Genomic DNA, 12,222 nt, shown 5'->3' on the forward strand with positions numbered 1-12,222 from the left:
TTTTTGAATGAAATATTTGCAAAAATATATAATTATTGACTTTAATTGTCTCTTGCAGGCCAGAAGCCATACAAATGTCCAGAATGCTCTGTACACTTCTCGACGAAATCCAACAGAGAGCGCCATCTTTTGAGAAAGCACGGTTTGAACCCAAACAACCCACACACACGCCAGATCATGGATCGCCCTTACAAATGTCAGCTATGTGTATTCAGCTCATTCTCCAAGCCAGGTAAGAGTCTTAACATAATTATATTAATGTCTGCTTCTTGCATTTTCTAGTATTTTGGGGTTTCTCCGAGGCACCAACTATAATGCTTTTACGAAAACTATCAGAGTTATCAGAGAGAAGTTTGCGCAAGTCTGATAGGTGATAAAGGGAGGCTGTACTGGGATATTTTAAGTTTAATGTTCTTTTATCGATTTACAGAAAAGCTGATCATGCATTACAAGTCCAAGCATCCTGACAGTGACCCTCCTGCCAATGTTCAAAACATGGCCTCCCTCGAGCGCTGGGACCATGATCCTGAGAACAGCTCTGACCCTACTCCGCCGACCTTTGGAAGCAATGACCTCGACAGTGATGGTGAGGAAATGGATCCCAGGGACATGGACGACACGACTAATATTTCTGTTGTCAAGGCAACAGAGTCGGACCAAGAGACGATTGAGGACGAGGATGATGTCAAGGTCATTAAGGTATGTACCGTGTACCCATGTCATTCTCGTTAGAACTTCTCTGAATACTAAAGATAGTGTCAAGAGAACTTTCTTTCTTTCCAAAAAGCTCCATGATTTTGACTGACAGATTCCTATAATGATACTCTTTAGAAATTTAAACACCTCTAATTATTTTCTCACCTTGTCTTCAGGACACCAATGACAATGAGTCCCCAATGATGCAGATGTCTCTCCCCAAAAACGACATGATGTCTGACAGAGACATCATCACCCGCAGGATTCTACAACAACAGCAAATGCAGCACAATGCATCCGTAAGCAGCAGCCCGCTCCCAATGATTCCCGTCTCTCCGATCCGTGCTGTATCACCGAGTCAGACACCATCACCGCACCCATCCCCGGGTGGCAGGACCATCATCAATCCAGAACGAGATAACTACAACGTCGACAAGATATTGGATTGCTGGCAATGCGGACTCCACTTTGCAACACGCAAGATGCTGCTGCGCCACTTGAAAGAGCATAATATCGACTACCCATACAAGTGCTACCTTTGCGACGCGTCCTACCAGTCCCGACGTGATTGCCTTGAGCACAAAGACGAGAAACATCACGACGACTGGATCGGTTTAAAGGCACGGAACAAGATCGATGATATTCCCGACTTCGTTGAAGTGATGGATAAACTTACGGAACCTGATGATAAGATTGAAGAGATCAAGAAAGAGGGTGATGATTCGATCTTGGCCGTTGAGAGGAAGGTGTTTTGTGCGCTATGCCCCAAGAAGTTCTGGTCGCTGCAGGATTTGAGAAGACATATGAGGTCACATACAGGTACGTTGATCACTTGAGAATTGTTTTGAAGGCAACCATATAAAGGAGAGACTTCTGCTCCGACTTCCTCAAGGGAGTGAACAGGTACATCCTAAATGGAGTACTTATGAATACCTCCTCACTTGCCTTTAGGTGGCCCACTTGGCTTTGCTACTCATGTGTACAGTCAGAATCCAAGTCAACAAGTTCAGACAAGATCTGTGCACATGTAGGCGTTCCCATGTCACTCGTCAAACTCATCATTGACTGATCTTTTGTCTATTTCTTTTTTTAGGTGAGAAGCCTTTTGAATGTGACATCTGTGGTCGTTACTTCACACTAAAGCACAGCATGATGCGCCATCGTCGCAAACATCAGGACGGTGACATCATCATACGCCAACCACGCTCAAGTCCGTTTGGAAACGATATGTATAAATCTGAGATGACCTTCAACGACGTGAGCGAGGGCCGCCACTCAATCGGAACGCCGGAGAAAGATCAGTACATGATGTCTCCTTACCCACCGTTACATCTTCCGGTCATGGTCCCACCACCTCCGCCACGCCCGCAAGCATCTGTCACGCCGTCCTCAAACTCAACACCGTCCAGCCGTCCTGCCTCTCGTGACGGAGCAGCATCTAGTTTAATGGCGGGCTTGGGCGGTCTAGGAGACAGCGACCTGCTTGGTAATCTTCTCGGTGTTGATGAAAGTGCTCTTGATGAGATGCTGGACTCTGCTAATTCTAGTTCCGCTGCGGTAATGCTGGGCATGGAAAAATAAACTCTTTGTGCATAATTCAAATGACCAGTTGGTAAAGACTTTGAAAAAGACTGTTACCTGTTAATCTAAGAAATTGGTTGACAATTGCAGCACGTCCCCAAAAAGTGTCACCTTAAAGGTATAATGCAATTGTATCATATAAGACTCGATTTTTTAACAATGTTGGAGTGTCGCTTGGAGTGATTTATTTTGGGATGTACTGTGACCATCTACCAACCAAAAGTGACAATTCTGCTGATATTGACAACTAGTGGTGAAGCAAATAACTATTATAGCTAGTGTCAAAGTATATGGAGTCCATTTTAACCAAGGTTCGTGGTGACATGCTTTTGTCAAGAAAAATATTTTCTTGGAAAATTTTGTCAACTCTGTGTTTTACTGTTCATACCATTTGTACAGCAATCATTTGGAACATGATGTTCATGAAGTCGCACCTGTTCTTTAAAGGGTTAAAGTGGACTCGGCAAACATTCCATATGGTGCAATTAAAGATCACAACCGTCCAAAGTTAAATTCCAGGGAGTGATAAATATAGGATTATGAAATGTATATTTTGTACAGATGTATCAAAGTTTTGCATATTACTGCTGTGAGATCAAATAATGTTGTTGTACTGATGCGTCTGCTTGTTGCCATGACAACCTAAAGACAGCACAACTCGGGCGGCCATCTTTAAGTTGTGATGACTCTCAGTGGATGTTTCATTAATTTAATGAGAAAAGTTTGTTGTTGTTCTAACGTCTGCTTCTGAAGAGTTCTTTTGATTGCAGACAGTTGGCTCTAGTATTCCTCATATCCATTCCATTATTGCCCGCATCTGCCAAATACTGTTTTGTAATTATGGCAGCACCATTTCCATTCCATTTTATTTTCATCAAACATTCAAAAGTCTTGATAGATTTTTTTCAGCAGCTCTTGTGTATTTCGCCTTCCATATTCTGTACCCTTTTAATTCCTAGATATGCTGCACTAAAACCCTTCTATCTTATGGTTTGCTGATATCTATCAGCATTTAAAATTCGTTTTTTTCTAGTTCTTCCAAGAGTTAGTATGGTAGTATTAGACTGAAAGTATTTATTTTGATTGTTCATAAATTTTGATACGAAAGTTTTATCACTTTTTCTTGATAGTTGTGGTATCTTTGAATCAACTTGACTGGTTAACTTGATCTTAATGGTAACAGGTTAAACTCAAACTGTAAACAAACATTGGCGAGTAAAATTTAACAAAATACCTGTCCTTGTATTACAAAGTATCTCTTACTTCTGATCTCAACCAAATATTATAGCATTAGTATAATTCAAGTAGCGTAATTAGTCTTGTGTAAATGCACAAGGGTGTATTTTGGGTTCAGATTTGCTGTGCATAAAGCAACTTCACTAATTTTGCAAGCAGTTGAATTTACCAGTGTCCTCTGTATTTCTCTAACATTTTTGTATATTACTGTAAATATTTTGATATAGCGTATTAAAAGTCGATGTCCCTTTGTATTGAGCAGTATCATGCACAATGTCCAGTGTATTGATGTACATGGTTTTGTCCCAATATAACGTGACACCGACTAAACTGGGTTATTCATTTGAATTGGTCCAAGGTGTGCCAGCCCTCCCTTATTTATCTGTCCATTTGTAAAATGTATATAAAGTAGATTTGAAATATGTATAGTTGCGTAATAGTCAAATAGATTTATCAATAGTTCTTGATCTGAAATCGGTCAGATTTAAATTTGTTTTTGTGTTTGTAAGTGCAGTGTCTTTTTCTGTCAACTGTGGTGCACAGTATCTACAGACACGATGTTACAGTGGAATATGACAGTGAAATATATTAGGTGTCATTAAAAAGAGTCGCAGCACCTGACAAATATAACATGTTCTTTTCTGATTCATCTACATTTACTGACATGCAGTGAATAACATTTTTTCATCAGAATGACTGAAATTGTGAATATTTTGTAAAACTATGAAGTTAATTTCAAATCATGTAATTTTCATGAAAGAAAAGTTGATCATTCCCTCCATGAATATGATAACTGCTGCGATCAAATTTCTTATGAATTTATATAAGCTTGCAGTAGCTTGGGTGTGGTGAAGGTCCATCATGACTTCTCCCGGTATATGTGTAGAATTTCACCTGTATATGTGTAAATACGTAGTTTCTCCTTGATTTATTTAAAGATTTATCCAGAATTTATAGTTAATCAGATGTAATATAATATCAATATTAGTAAGTTATTTTCAATCAGGAAATATGTGTCTTTAGGAAAAAGGCATCTGACAAGTTTATTTTGTCGGGCAACTCACAGCATTTGTGAAGGCCTTTGCTACATCATGATCATTCCATAACAATTATTCAATAAAGTAATTTCTCAGTAATATTTGTGTTCTGGTCACTTTTTCATGCTCAGAATAGATTGCTTGCAAGCATCACACATCTGTGTCTGATGGATAGAAAACAAAGATGGAAGACTTGGCCTAACTATGGACAGTCACTGGCCTGCTATGAAACACATTTAAGAAGGAAGACTGCTTGAGCCATTGAGCTGTGGCCAAACTAAAGTGAACCACACACCTACCCCTTGACCAAGTCGCCTCTCCCCCATAATAAGGAAGCCAGAAGTCCACCAAACCATGTTCATGTCCCATAACCATGAAACAGTTAAATCACATCTCGACCATAAAAAGGATACACAGGACTATTCCTCCTGCTACACCAGTCCAAAATCCTCAAAGACAAGGGACAATTACTTCTGCCTTAACCATGAAAAGGTTGAATCACATCTCGACCATAAAAAGGATACACAGGACTATTCCTCCTGCTACACCAGTCCAAAATCCTCAAAGACGAGGGACAATTATATTCTGCCACCTTCACCAGCCAAAAGACACCAGACACTGGTTATAAACAACAGGGACTATTGCTCCTGCTACACCAGCAACTGGACATGAAAGGCAAGAGACAATATGATGCTGGTTGTGAAAGACCAAGGTACAACCAGCACCACTATCTATAGGTTGTGAGATACAATTTAGTTGTTAAAAACAGTGGAGTGGTCCTCCTGTGACATCAGCTGCAAATGTGAACTACTCGCAGCAATACCACCTGCTACATCAGCCACAGGTTGTGAGAGAGTGGGGAACAAGCTTTGGGCGATGACAGGCCACTATTCCTCCTGTGACATGAGCCACACTTCGGGCAAGAGTAGCTTCACCAGTCACTCATTGTGCAAGACAAGTAACTAAGTCACCGGTAGTGAAAGACTGTGGTTTATACCTCTTGCTTCATCAGTCATAGGTTGTGAGATGAACTGAACTGAACCTCCTGCTCCACCAGCCACAGGTTGAAAAGACTGGGACTGCTACACGTGCCACTGGTTGAGAGACCTCTGTCGTACACAGCCTGTGGACTGGTGTAGCAAGAGGAATAGCCCCGCCGTCTTTTACAACGTCGTCCCCTGTCATTCACAACTGGTGGCTAGTGCAGCAGGAGGAATAGTCCCCTGTCTTTCACAGCCTGTGGACTGTTGTAGCAAGAAGAATAGCCCCAGTCGTCTTTCACAACTTCGTCCCCTGTCACCTGTCATTCACAACTGGTGGGTGGTGAAGCAGGAGGTATAGTCCGCTGTCTTTCATAGCCTGTGGACAGGTGTAGCAAGAGGAATAGCGCCAGCCGTCTATCACAACTTCGTCCCCTATCATTCACAACTGGTGGCTGGTGTGAAAGTGGAATAGCCCCCGCCGTCTTCACAACTAACTTGTTACCCTCACTTGTACAACCGTTGGCTGGTGTAGCAGAAAGAATAGTCCCCTGTCTTCCACATGAGTAATAGCCCCCGCCTTCTTTTGCAACATGGTACCCTGTCATTCACAACCGTTGGCTGGTGTAGCAGGAGGAATAGCCCCCTGTCTTTCACAGCTTTCGGACTGTTGTAGCAAGAGGAATAGCCCCCGCCGTCTTCACAAATGGGTACCCTTTCATTCACAACCGTTGGTTGGCCTTGCAAGAGGTATCGTCCCCTGTCTTTCACAGCCTGTTGACTGGTGAAGCAAGAAGAATAGCCCCAGTCGTCGTTCACAACTTTGTCCCTTGTCATTCGCAACCGGTAGCTGGTGTAGCAGAAGGAATAGTCCCCTGCCTTTCACAGCTTTCGGACTGGTGTAGCATGAGGAATCCCCCGCCGTCTTTCGCATCTTGGTCCCGGTGACTTGTGTAGCAGAAGGTATAGTCCCCTATCTTTCATAGCCTGTGGACTGGTGTAGCATGAGGAATAGCCCCCGATGTCTTCGCAACTTGGTCCCCTATCATTCACAACCGTTGGTTGGCCTAGCAAGAGGTATCGTCCCCTGTCTTTCACAGCCTGTTGACTGGTGAAGCAAGAAGAATAGCCCCAGTCGTCTTTCACAACCTTGTCCCTTGTCATTCACAACCTTTCGCTGGTGTAGCAGAAGGAATAGTCCCCTGCCTTTCACAGCTTTCGGACTGGTGTAGCATGAGGAATCCCACGCCGTCTTTCGCATCTTGGTCCCGTTGGCTTGTGTAGCAGGAGGTATAGTCCCCTATCTTTCATAGCCTGTGGACTGGTGTAGCATGAGGAATAGCCCCCGATGTCTTCGCAACTTGGTCCCCTATCATTCACAACCGTTGGTTGGCCTAGCAAGAGCTGTAGTCCCCTGTCTTTCACAGCCTGTGGACTGTTGTTGCAAGAGGAATAGACCCAGTCGTCGTTCACAACTTGGTCCCTTGTCATTCGCAACCGGTAGCTGGTGTAGCAGAAGGAATAGTCCCCTGCCTTTCAAAGCTTTCGGATTGGTGTAGCATGAGGAATCCCCCGCCGTCGTTCACATCTTGGTCCCGTTTGCTGGTGTAGCAGGAGGTATAATCCGCTGTCTTTCATAGCCCGTGGACTGGTGTAGCATGAGGAATAGCCCCCGCTGTCTTCAAAAATTGGTACCCTGTCATTCACAACCGTTGATTCCCAGCAAGAGGTATAGTCGTCTGTCTTTCACAGCCTGTTGACTGGTGAAGCAAGAAGAATATCCCCAGTCGTCCTGAACAACTTGGTCCCTTGTCATTCGCAACCGGTAGCTGGTGTAGCAGAAGGAATAGTCCCCTGCCTTTCAAAGATTTCGGACTTGTGTAGCATGAAGAATCCCCCGCCATCTTTCACATCTTGGTGCCCTGTCATTCACAACTGGTGGCTGGTGTAGAAGGAGGTATAGTATGCTGTTTTTCATAGCCTGTGGACTGGTGTAGCAGGAGGAGTAGCGCCAATCGTCTACCACAACTTCGTCCCCTATCATTCAGAACTGGTTGCTGGTGAGCGGAAGGAATTGTCCTGTGTATTTCACAGCCTGTGGACTGGTGTAGCAGGAGGAATAGCCCCACCATCTTTCACAACTTGGACCCTGTCATTCACCATCTACGGCTGGTGCAACAGGAGGAATAGTCCCCTGCCTTTCACATCTTTCGGACTGGTATGGCATGAGGAATAACCCCCGCCATCTTCACAACTTGATACCCTGTCATTCACAACCGTTGGCTGGCCTAGCAAGAGGTGTAGTCCTGTCTTTCACAGCCTGTGGACTGCTGTTGCAAAATGAATAGTCTAAGTCGTTTGAAACAAGTTGGTCCCTTGTCATTTACAACCGGTAGCTGGTGTAGCAGAAGGAATAGTCCCCTGCCTTTCACAGCTTTCGGACTGGTGCAGCATGAAGAATATCCCCCGCCGTCTTTCATATCTTGGTCCCCTGTCATCCACAACTGGTGGCTGGTGTAGCAGTAGGAATAGTCCCCTGTCTTTCACAACCTACGGACTGGTGTAGCAAGAGGAATAGCCCCAATCGTCTTTCACAACTTGAAGGGAATGACAATGTCTGTCAACTAAAGACGAGTTTGGTTGTGACAGTGTCGTTCTCAGGAAAAGGACAGTTGTGACATAAGTGAGGACAAGATCAATTTAACGACTGGAACTGTGCATAAGGAGGAAATAATGAAGACGTTTTGCAAGCTGCTGCTTTGACTTGGAATAAGACATCATATTCCTCCTTATGCACACTTCATATTAGAATAGTAAAGGTGATACATCAATGTAAAAGCGTTTCTTTACTTCTTGTTTGGCTTTTCCAATCATTTGATGAAAACAAATATTAACAGAATTTCAGTTGGGACATCATTATTTATTTATTATATCATTTTATAAGGATTTGCACCAGAACCATTTACATTTACAATCAAATTATTAGCATACACTTTTTATATTAACACATCCAATCAAACTTATCTGAACGACGGACAAAATATATGAGCTGGCCCCTTGCCCTAAAATAGGCACTTTAAGTGGCTTATTATGATTATCAACATTTTAAAGGAATATTTCAGCAGACCCATCTTACCAAGGGTGAGAGCACCATTTCAAATGTACATGATCAGCGTGCAGGGCTTTAAACAGGTTGTCCACGCCAACCACTACCCCAGATATGACCAGAGTAGGTATCCATTTATATGCGACGTATTTGAATTAGTGAAGCAATTCATTACATTTCAATCGATGCATACATGTACGTCATATGGAAGTGATTATGTCATCTCCAGGGGAGGGTGGTCACTCACATAGAAAGGGTATGCACATCCGTGGCCTGGAAAAACTGCCCGACTTTCATACGAGTTGCCGGGCACATTACACTTCTCACCCCACTGAACGAAATGTGGGTTGAAGCTTTAAAAAATACCTATGAACATGGATGTGCATACCACTTCTTTGGGAGCGACCCTCTTCCTGAGGTCAGCTGTTGCCAATATCCAAGCCAAGAAACGGCTTCAGTTCTCCACAGTTTTGAAATGTTCATCGTCAATTAGTTCATAGTTGTGTTCCTTATATTCACAAACTTGTATAGTGCGTATATGATGGACATGATCATATAAACTTTCTACGACTCGAGGAACCTTTCTCAACCCCGCTAATTCAGCTAAACTGTTGTTATAGGCCCACTGGTGTTCGCCCATTTTATGAGCATAGCGGTGCGGCCAATCTAACTCAGATATACGCCACCTATAGTCCTTCATGATATCCTGATCCATCACAGCTTTTGTTGGGAGCTTCATCGTTCCGTCTAAACTTGCAACTGCGAATAACACCTGCATGTGAAACATTGGAAATGGACATATCGTCTGACAAATCCCGACGAAAAATAACGATGGGTGTTCCGTGTGGATGACATGTTTATACAGCGGCATAACTCGGCCATCTTGGATCTCAAGATGACAATCGCTTGAGAGGAAGGGGTATGTGTATTTGTATCCTGTGCAGAACATCAACGCATCTATTTCAATGTTCTCGTCATTCAAGAGCGTTACGCCAGTGCGGGTGATTGCTTTGATACCAGGTTTTTGAACGACATTGGCAGGAAGAAGTGATTGCAAGGCTGGTTTGTTGTGACACAGGATGACCTGAAATAGACAAGAAATGATTTGTACATCACACCTAGATCTAAAGTTGTAAAAGGCAAGACTTCTTCTGTTTTAAAGAGCCCAACAGATTAGATAGGACTTGTGATGTCAACTAGGTTTCTCTCTGTGTACCTTGGTATGTGTTTTATGGGGTTTCAACAAAGACAAGACAATAAGTGATAAGCTGAGCAAGTATTAACATCTTGTCAACCATGGTAAGACGTTATTAATCAGCTAGTGCATGTGAATGGTGCCACTAAATAAGGTTCATATAATGAACTATTACAGAACACGATATACATGGACATCACAAACAATTGTGGGATGACCTTGGATGCTGTTGTAGGACGACATTTCCTTACCGTTTTAGCAACAGGGGCAATATCTAAAGCGATGTCGATGCCAGATGGTCCCGCTCCCAAGAACAGGACAACCTTATCAGTGAAAGGCTCTGGGTATCTGTAATCATGGCTGTGGCTTAGGTCACCTTGGAAAAGAGCCTGACTGGGAATGTCAGGGATCATTGGTTCGGAAAAATGCCTGCGGAAAGAAGAAGATAGGAGTGAAGTAGCACTAGTTGGGTTCGTCAGCGGATCTGACTTCAAATATATGACTGCCCTAGCAAAAGTAGGCCCCAAAGACCACCGCTGGCCACAAAAATCTTGATGCCAAATACCAGCAAACTTGTTCAAATTGTGTGGGTGCAACTCTGTGTTTGGTGATGTTTGCAAACAAAGGATTGAAGACGTTTGGTGGTGTACACCAGGCTTTAGACGCTGTTCTACAGAAGTCGCCCTCTTTTTAGGGGCGACTTGTTTTAAAGGAAGGTCAAACTAGTCCATATCAAATGATACTTTTGATATTAAATCTAAGTTTTATAGAAGCAGTGTCCATAAATTTGACTCCAGACAAGACTGAACATACCCTGAGCAGACAAACACTGCATCAAACTCCTCCCGTGTGGTCTGATCTTTTCCGTCAATGGTGTTTCTGGTATGAATCTCCCATTTCGTTTTACCGTCAAACTGAATGGGATGGACTTTCTCAACAATGGTATCAAACTGAAAGTAAACATATAAGATGATTTATTGTCGTCCAAATACTGAATAGTTTTCAAGGCCTGTTAACCGCTCATTTTCATATGGCACCAGTAGCCCAACTTACTTGTGTTTCGTGTATCTTGCATGACTTTGTCGCAGGACACCTAAAAATGCTTTCTGAAACATTTGGTAATGTGGAGGGTGCAAGAGAGCAGACAAGATCTTTTACCTCAATGTGCTCCTTTAGTTTGTAATGGACTGCAAAATCCTCAAGGTATTGTAATACCTGTTGATGTGTCATGAACGACGGCCATTCCTTGGGAAAGGGGTAGCCTGGGAAGGCCATGACTTCCTTAGGTAAATTTGTTCTGAAATATTATAAAAATGGCATCTTAACACTTTGGGTGTTCAAAATGATAAGGTACGTGTCTTTTTCATGGATTTATCAAAAGACCCCTCTCACTCTCGATCAGAGAACTGTAGAGTTGAAGTTACCAACTGGTTCACAATGTAAGCCTCTGCCAGAAAGAAAGAATAGCCACCCACAAAAAGACTGTCAAAACAGGTGTCTGGTGCGAGGGCCTCAAATAGATGCAAAAAGCCCTAGGCCTACTTGCCTATTCAAGCCTAGAGATGTTTTCTTACCTAAGGTTTCTGTACATGCTACTCATGACTGGCAGACCATGTTCATCCTTGCCGACCTTCTCCGTATACACCCATGTCCCTCCGACCTGGCTTGCCTGCTCATAGGCCACCACTCTATTGAAGACTTTGGGCTTGTTCACAAGGTGGCGGAGTGCACACAGGCCGGCTGCTCCCCCACCAAGAACTGCTACTGATTTAGCCATCAGCTGAAAAAGAATCACATGACATCCATGAACGAACTGTTTGAAAAGTCATTGGATAGTAGTCCCTAATTGCAAAAGAGAGCTAGAGGAAGAGAAATCTTTCGAATCAAGGACCCCACAGTAACAATCATGGTCTCATGAATGACCCCCCCCCCCCCCCCCAAAAGACAAAATGATATGCACTGCACTGGCACTACACTGCATGAATGTTTGGCATCAAAAATAAATGCAATGACAAAAGAAAGTGATAATTTGGCACACTACCCACTACACACCTTCTCACTTACTCCTTTAATGCACTGTCTCATTGGATTTCAGGCTGCATCGTCTTTCAATGAGCTTCCTATAACTTCCTGCATTAAAAAGTGGAGCCATGTACATAATGTACATCGTTGTTGCAGTCGGTATTATAGTCACAATCAATTCCATTGCTGCCGCAAGGGTCAGTGAAGACAGCCTTCACGGCATCTGAAGAATGTTCTAAATGTCCCCAAAGCTAAAAGGTAAAAGATGTTGAACTCTCACAACTTGAGTCAGTGAGATGTAACTTGGTATACCATCCGCCGGCCGCAAGCATCAAATGATCCATATCCACTGAAAAAATGCCACTTGGC

The 12,222-nt window shown here is 43.2% G+C and overlaps 2 protein-coding genes across 6 annotated transcripts in view; one reads left to right on the top strand and one right to left on the bottom strand.

The window, feature by feature from the left end:
• LOC135495391 (ras-responsive element-binding protein 1-like) overlaps positions 1 to 4,643 on the top strand; it is a 50,548-nt gene extending 45,905 nt beyond the window's left edge. For all 4 annotated transcript variants that reach the window (XM_064783947.1, XM_064783949.1, XM_064783948.1 and 1 more), the window contains 4 exons: positions 59 to 232; positions 431 to 699; positions 873 to 1,515; positions 1,790 to 4,643. In XM_064783947.1, the coding sequence (XP_064640017.1) occupies positions 59 to 232; positions 431 to 699; positions 873 to 1,515; positions 1,790 to 2,277 (1,574 nt within the window). In that variant the 3' untranslated portion in view covers positions 2,278 to 4,643. The remainder of the gene's footprint in view (positions 1 to 58; positions 233 to 430; positions 700 to 872; positions 1,516 to 1,789) is intronic.
• Positions 4,644 to 8,443: 3,800 nt separating this feature from the next.
• Positions 8,444 to 11,984, bottom strand: LOC135495757 (uncharacterized). 2 transcript variants are annotated; one of them, XM_064784645.1, is made up of 6 exons: positions 11,896 to 11,984; positions 11,406 to 11,611; positions 10,990 to 11,128; positions 10,645 to 10,781; positions 10,083 to 10,260; positions 8,444 to 9,720 (listed from the first exon to the last, which is right to left on the bottom strand). In XM_064784645.1, the coding sequence occupies exons 1-6, from the start codon at positions 11,914 to 11,916 to the stop codon at positions 9,091 to 9,093; spliced, it is 1,311 nt and encodes a 436-aa protein (XP_064640715.1). In that variant the 5' UTR covers positions 11,917 to 11,984; the 3' UTR covers positions 8,444 to 9,090. The 2 variants fall into 2 exon arrangements, with proteins under 2 accessions (XP_064640715.1, XP_064640714.1); XM_064784644.1 differs by having other exon boundaries at positions 11,884 to 11,978.
• Positions 11,985 to 12,222: the final 238 nt, after the last annotated feature.

The sequence above is a fragment of the Lineus longissimus genome, chromosome 11 (assembly GCF_910592395.1).
Source record: "Lineus longissimus chromosome 11, tnLinLong1.2, whole genome shotgun sequence".
Classification (NCBI taxonomy): Eukaryota; Metazoa; Nemertea; class Pilidiophora; order Heteronemertea; family Lineidae; genus Lineus; species Lineus longissimus.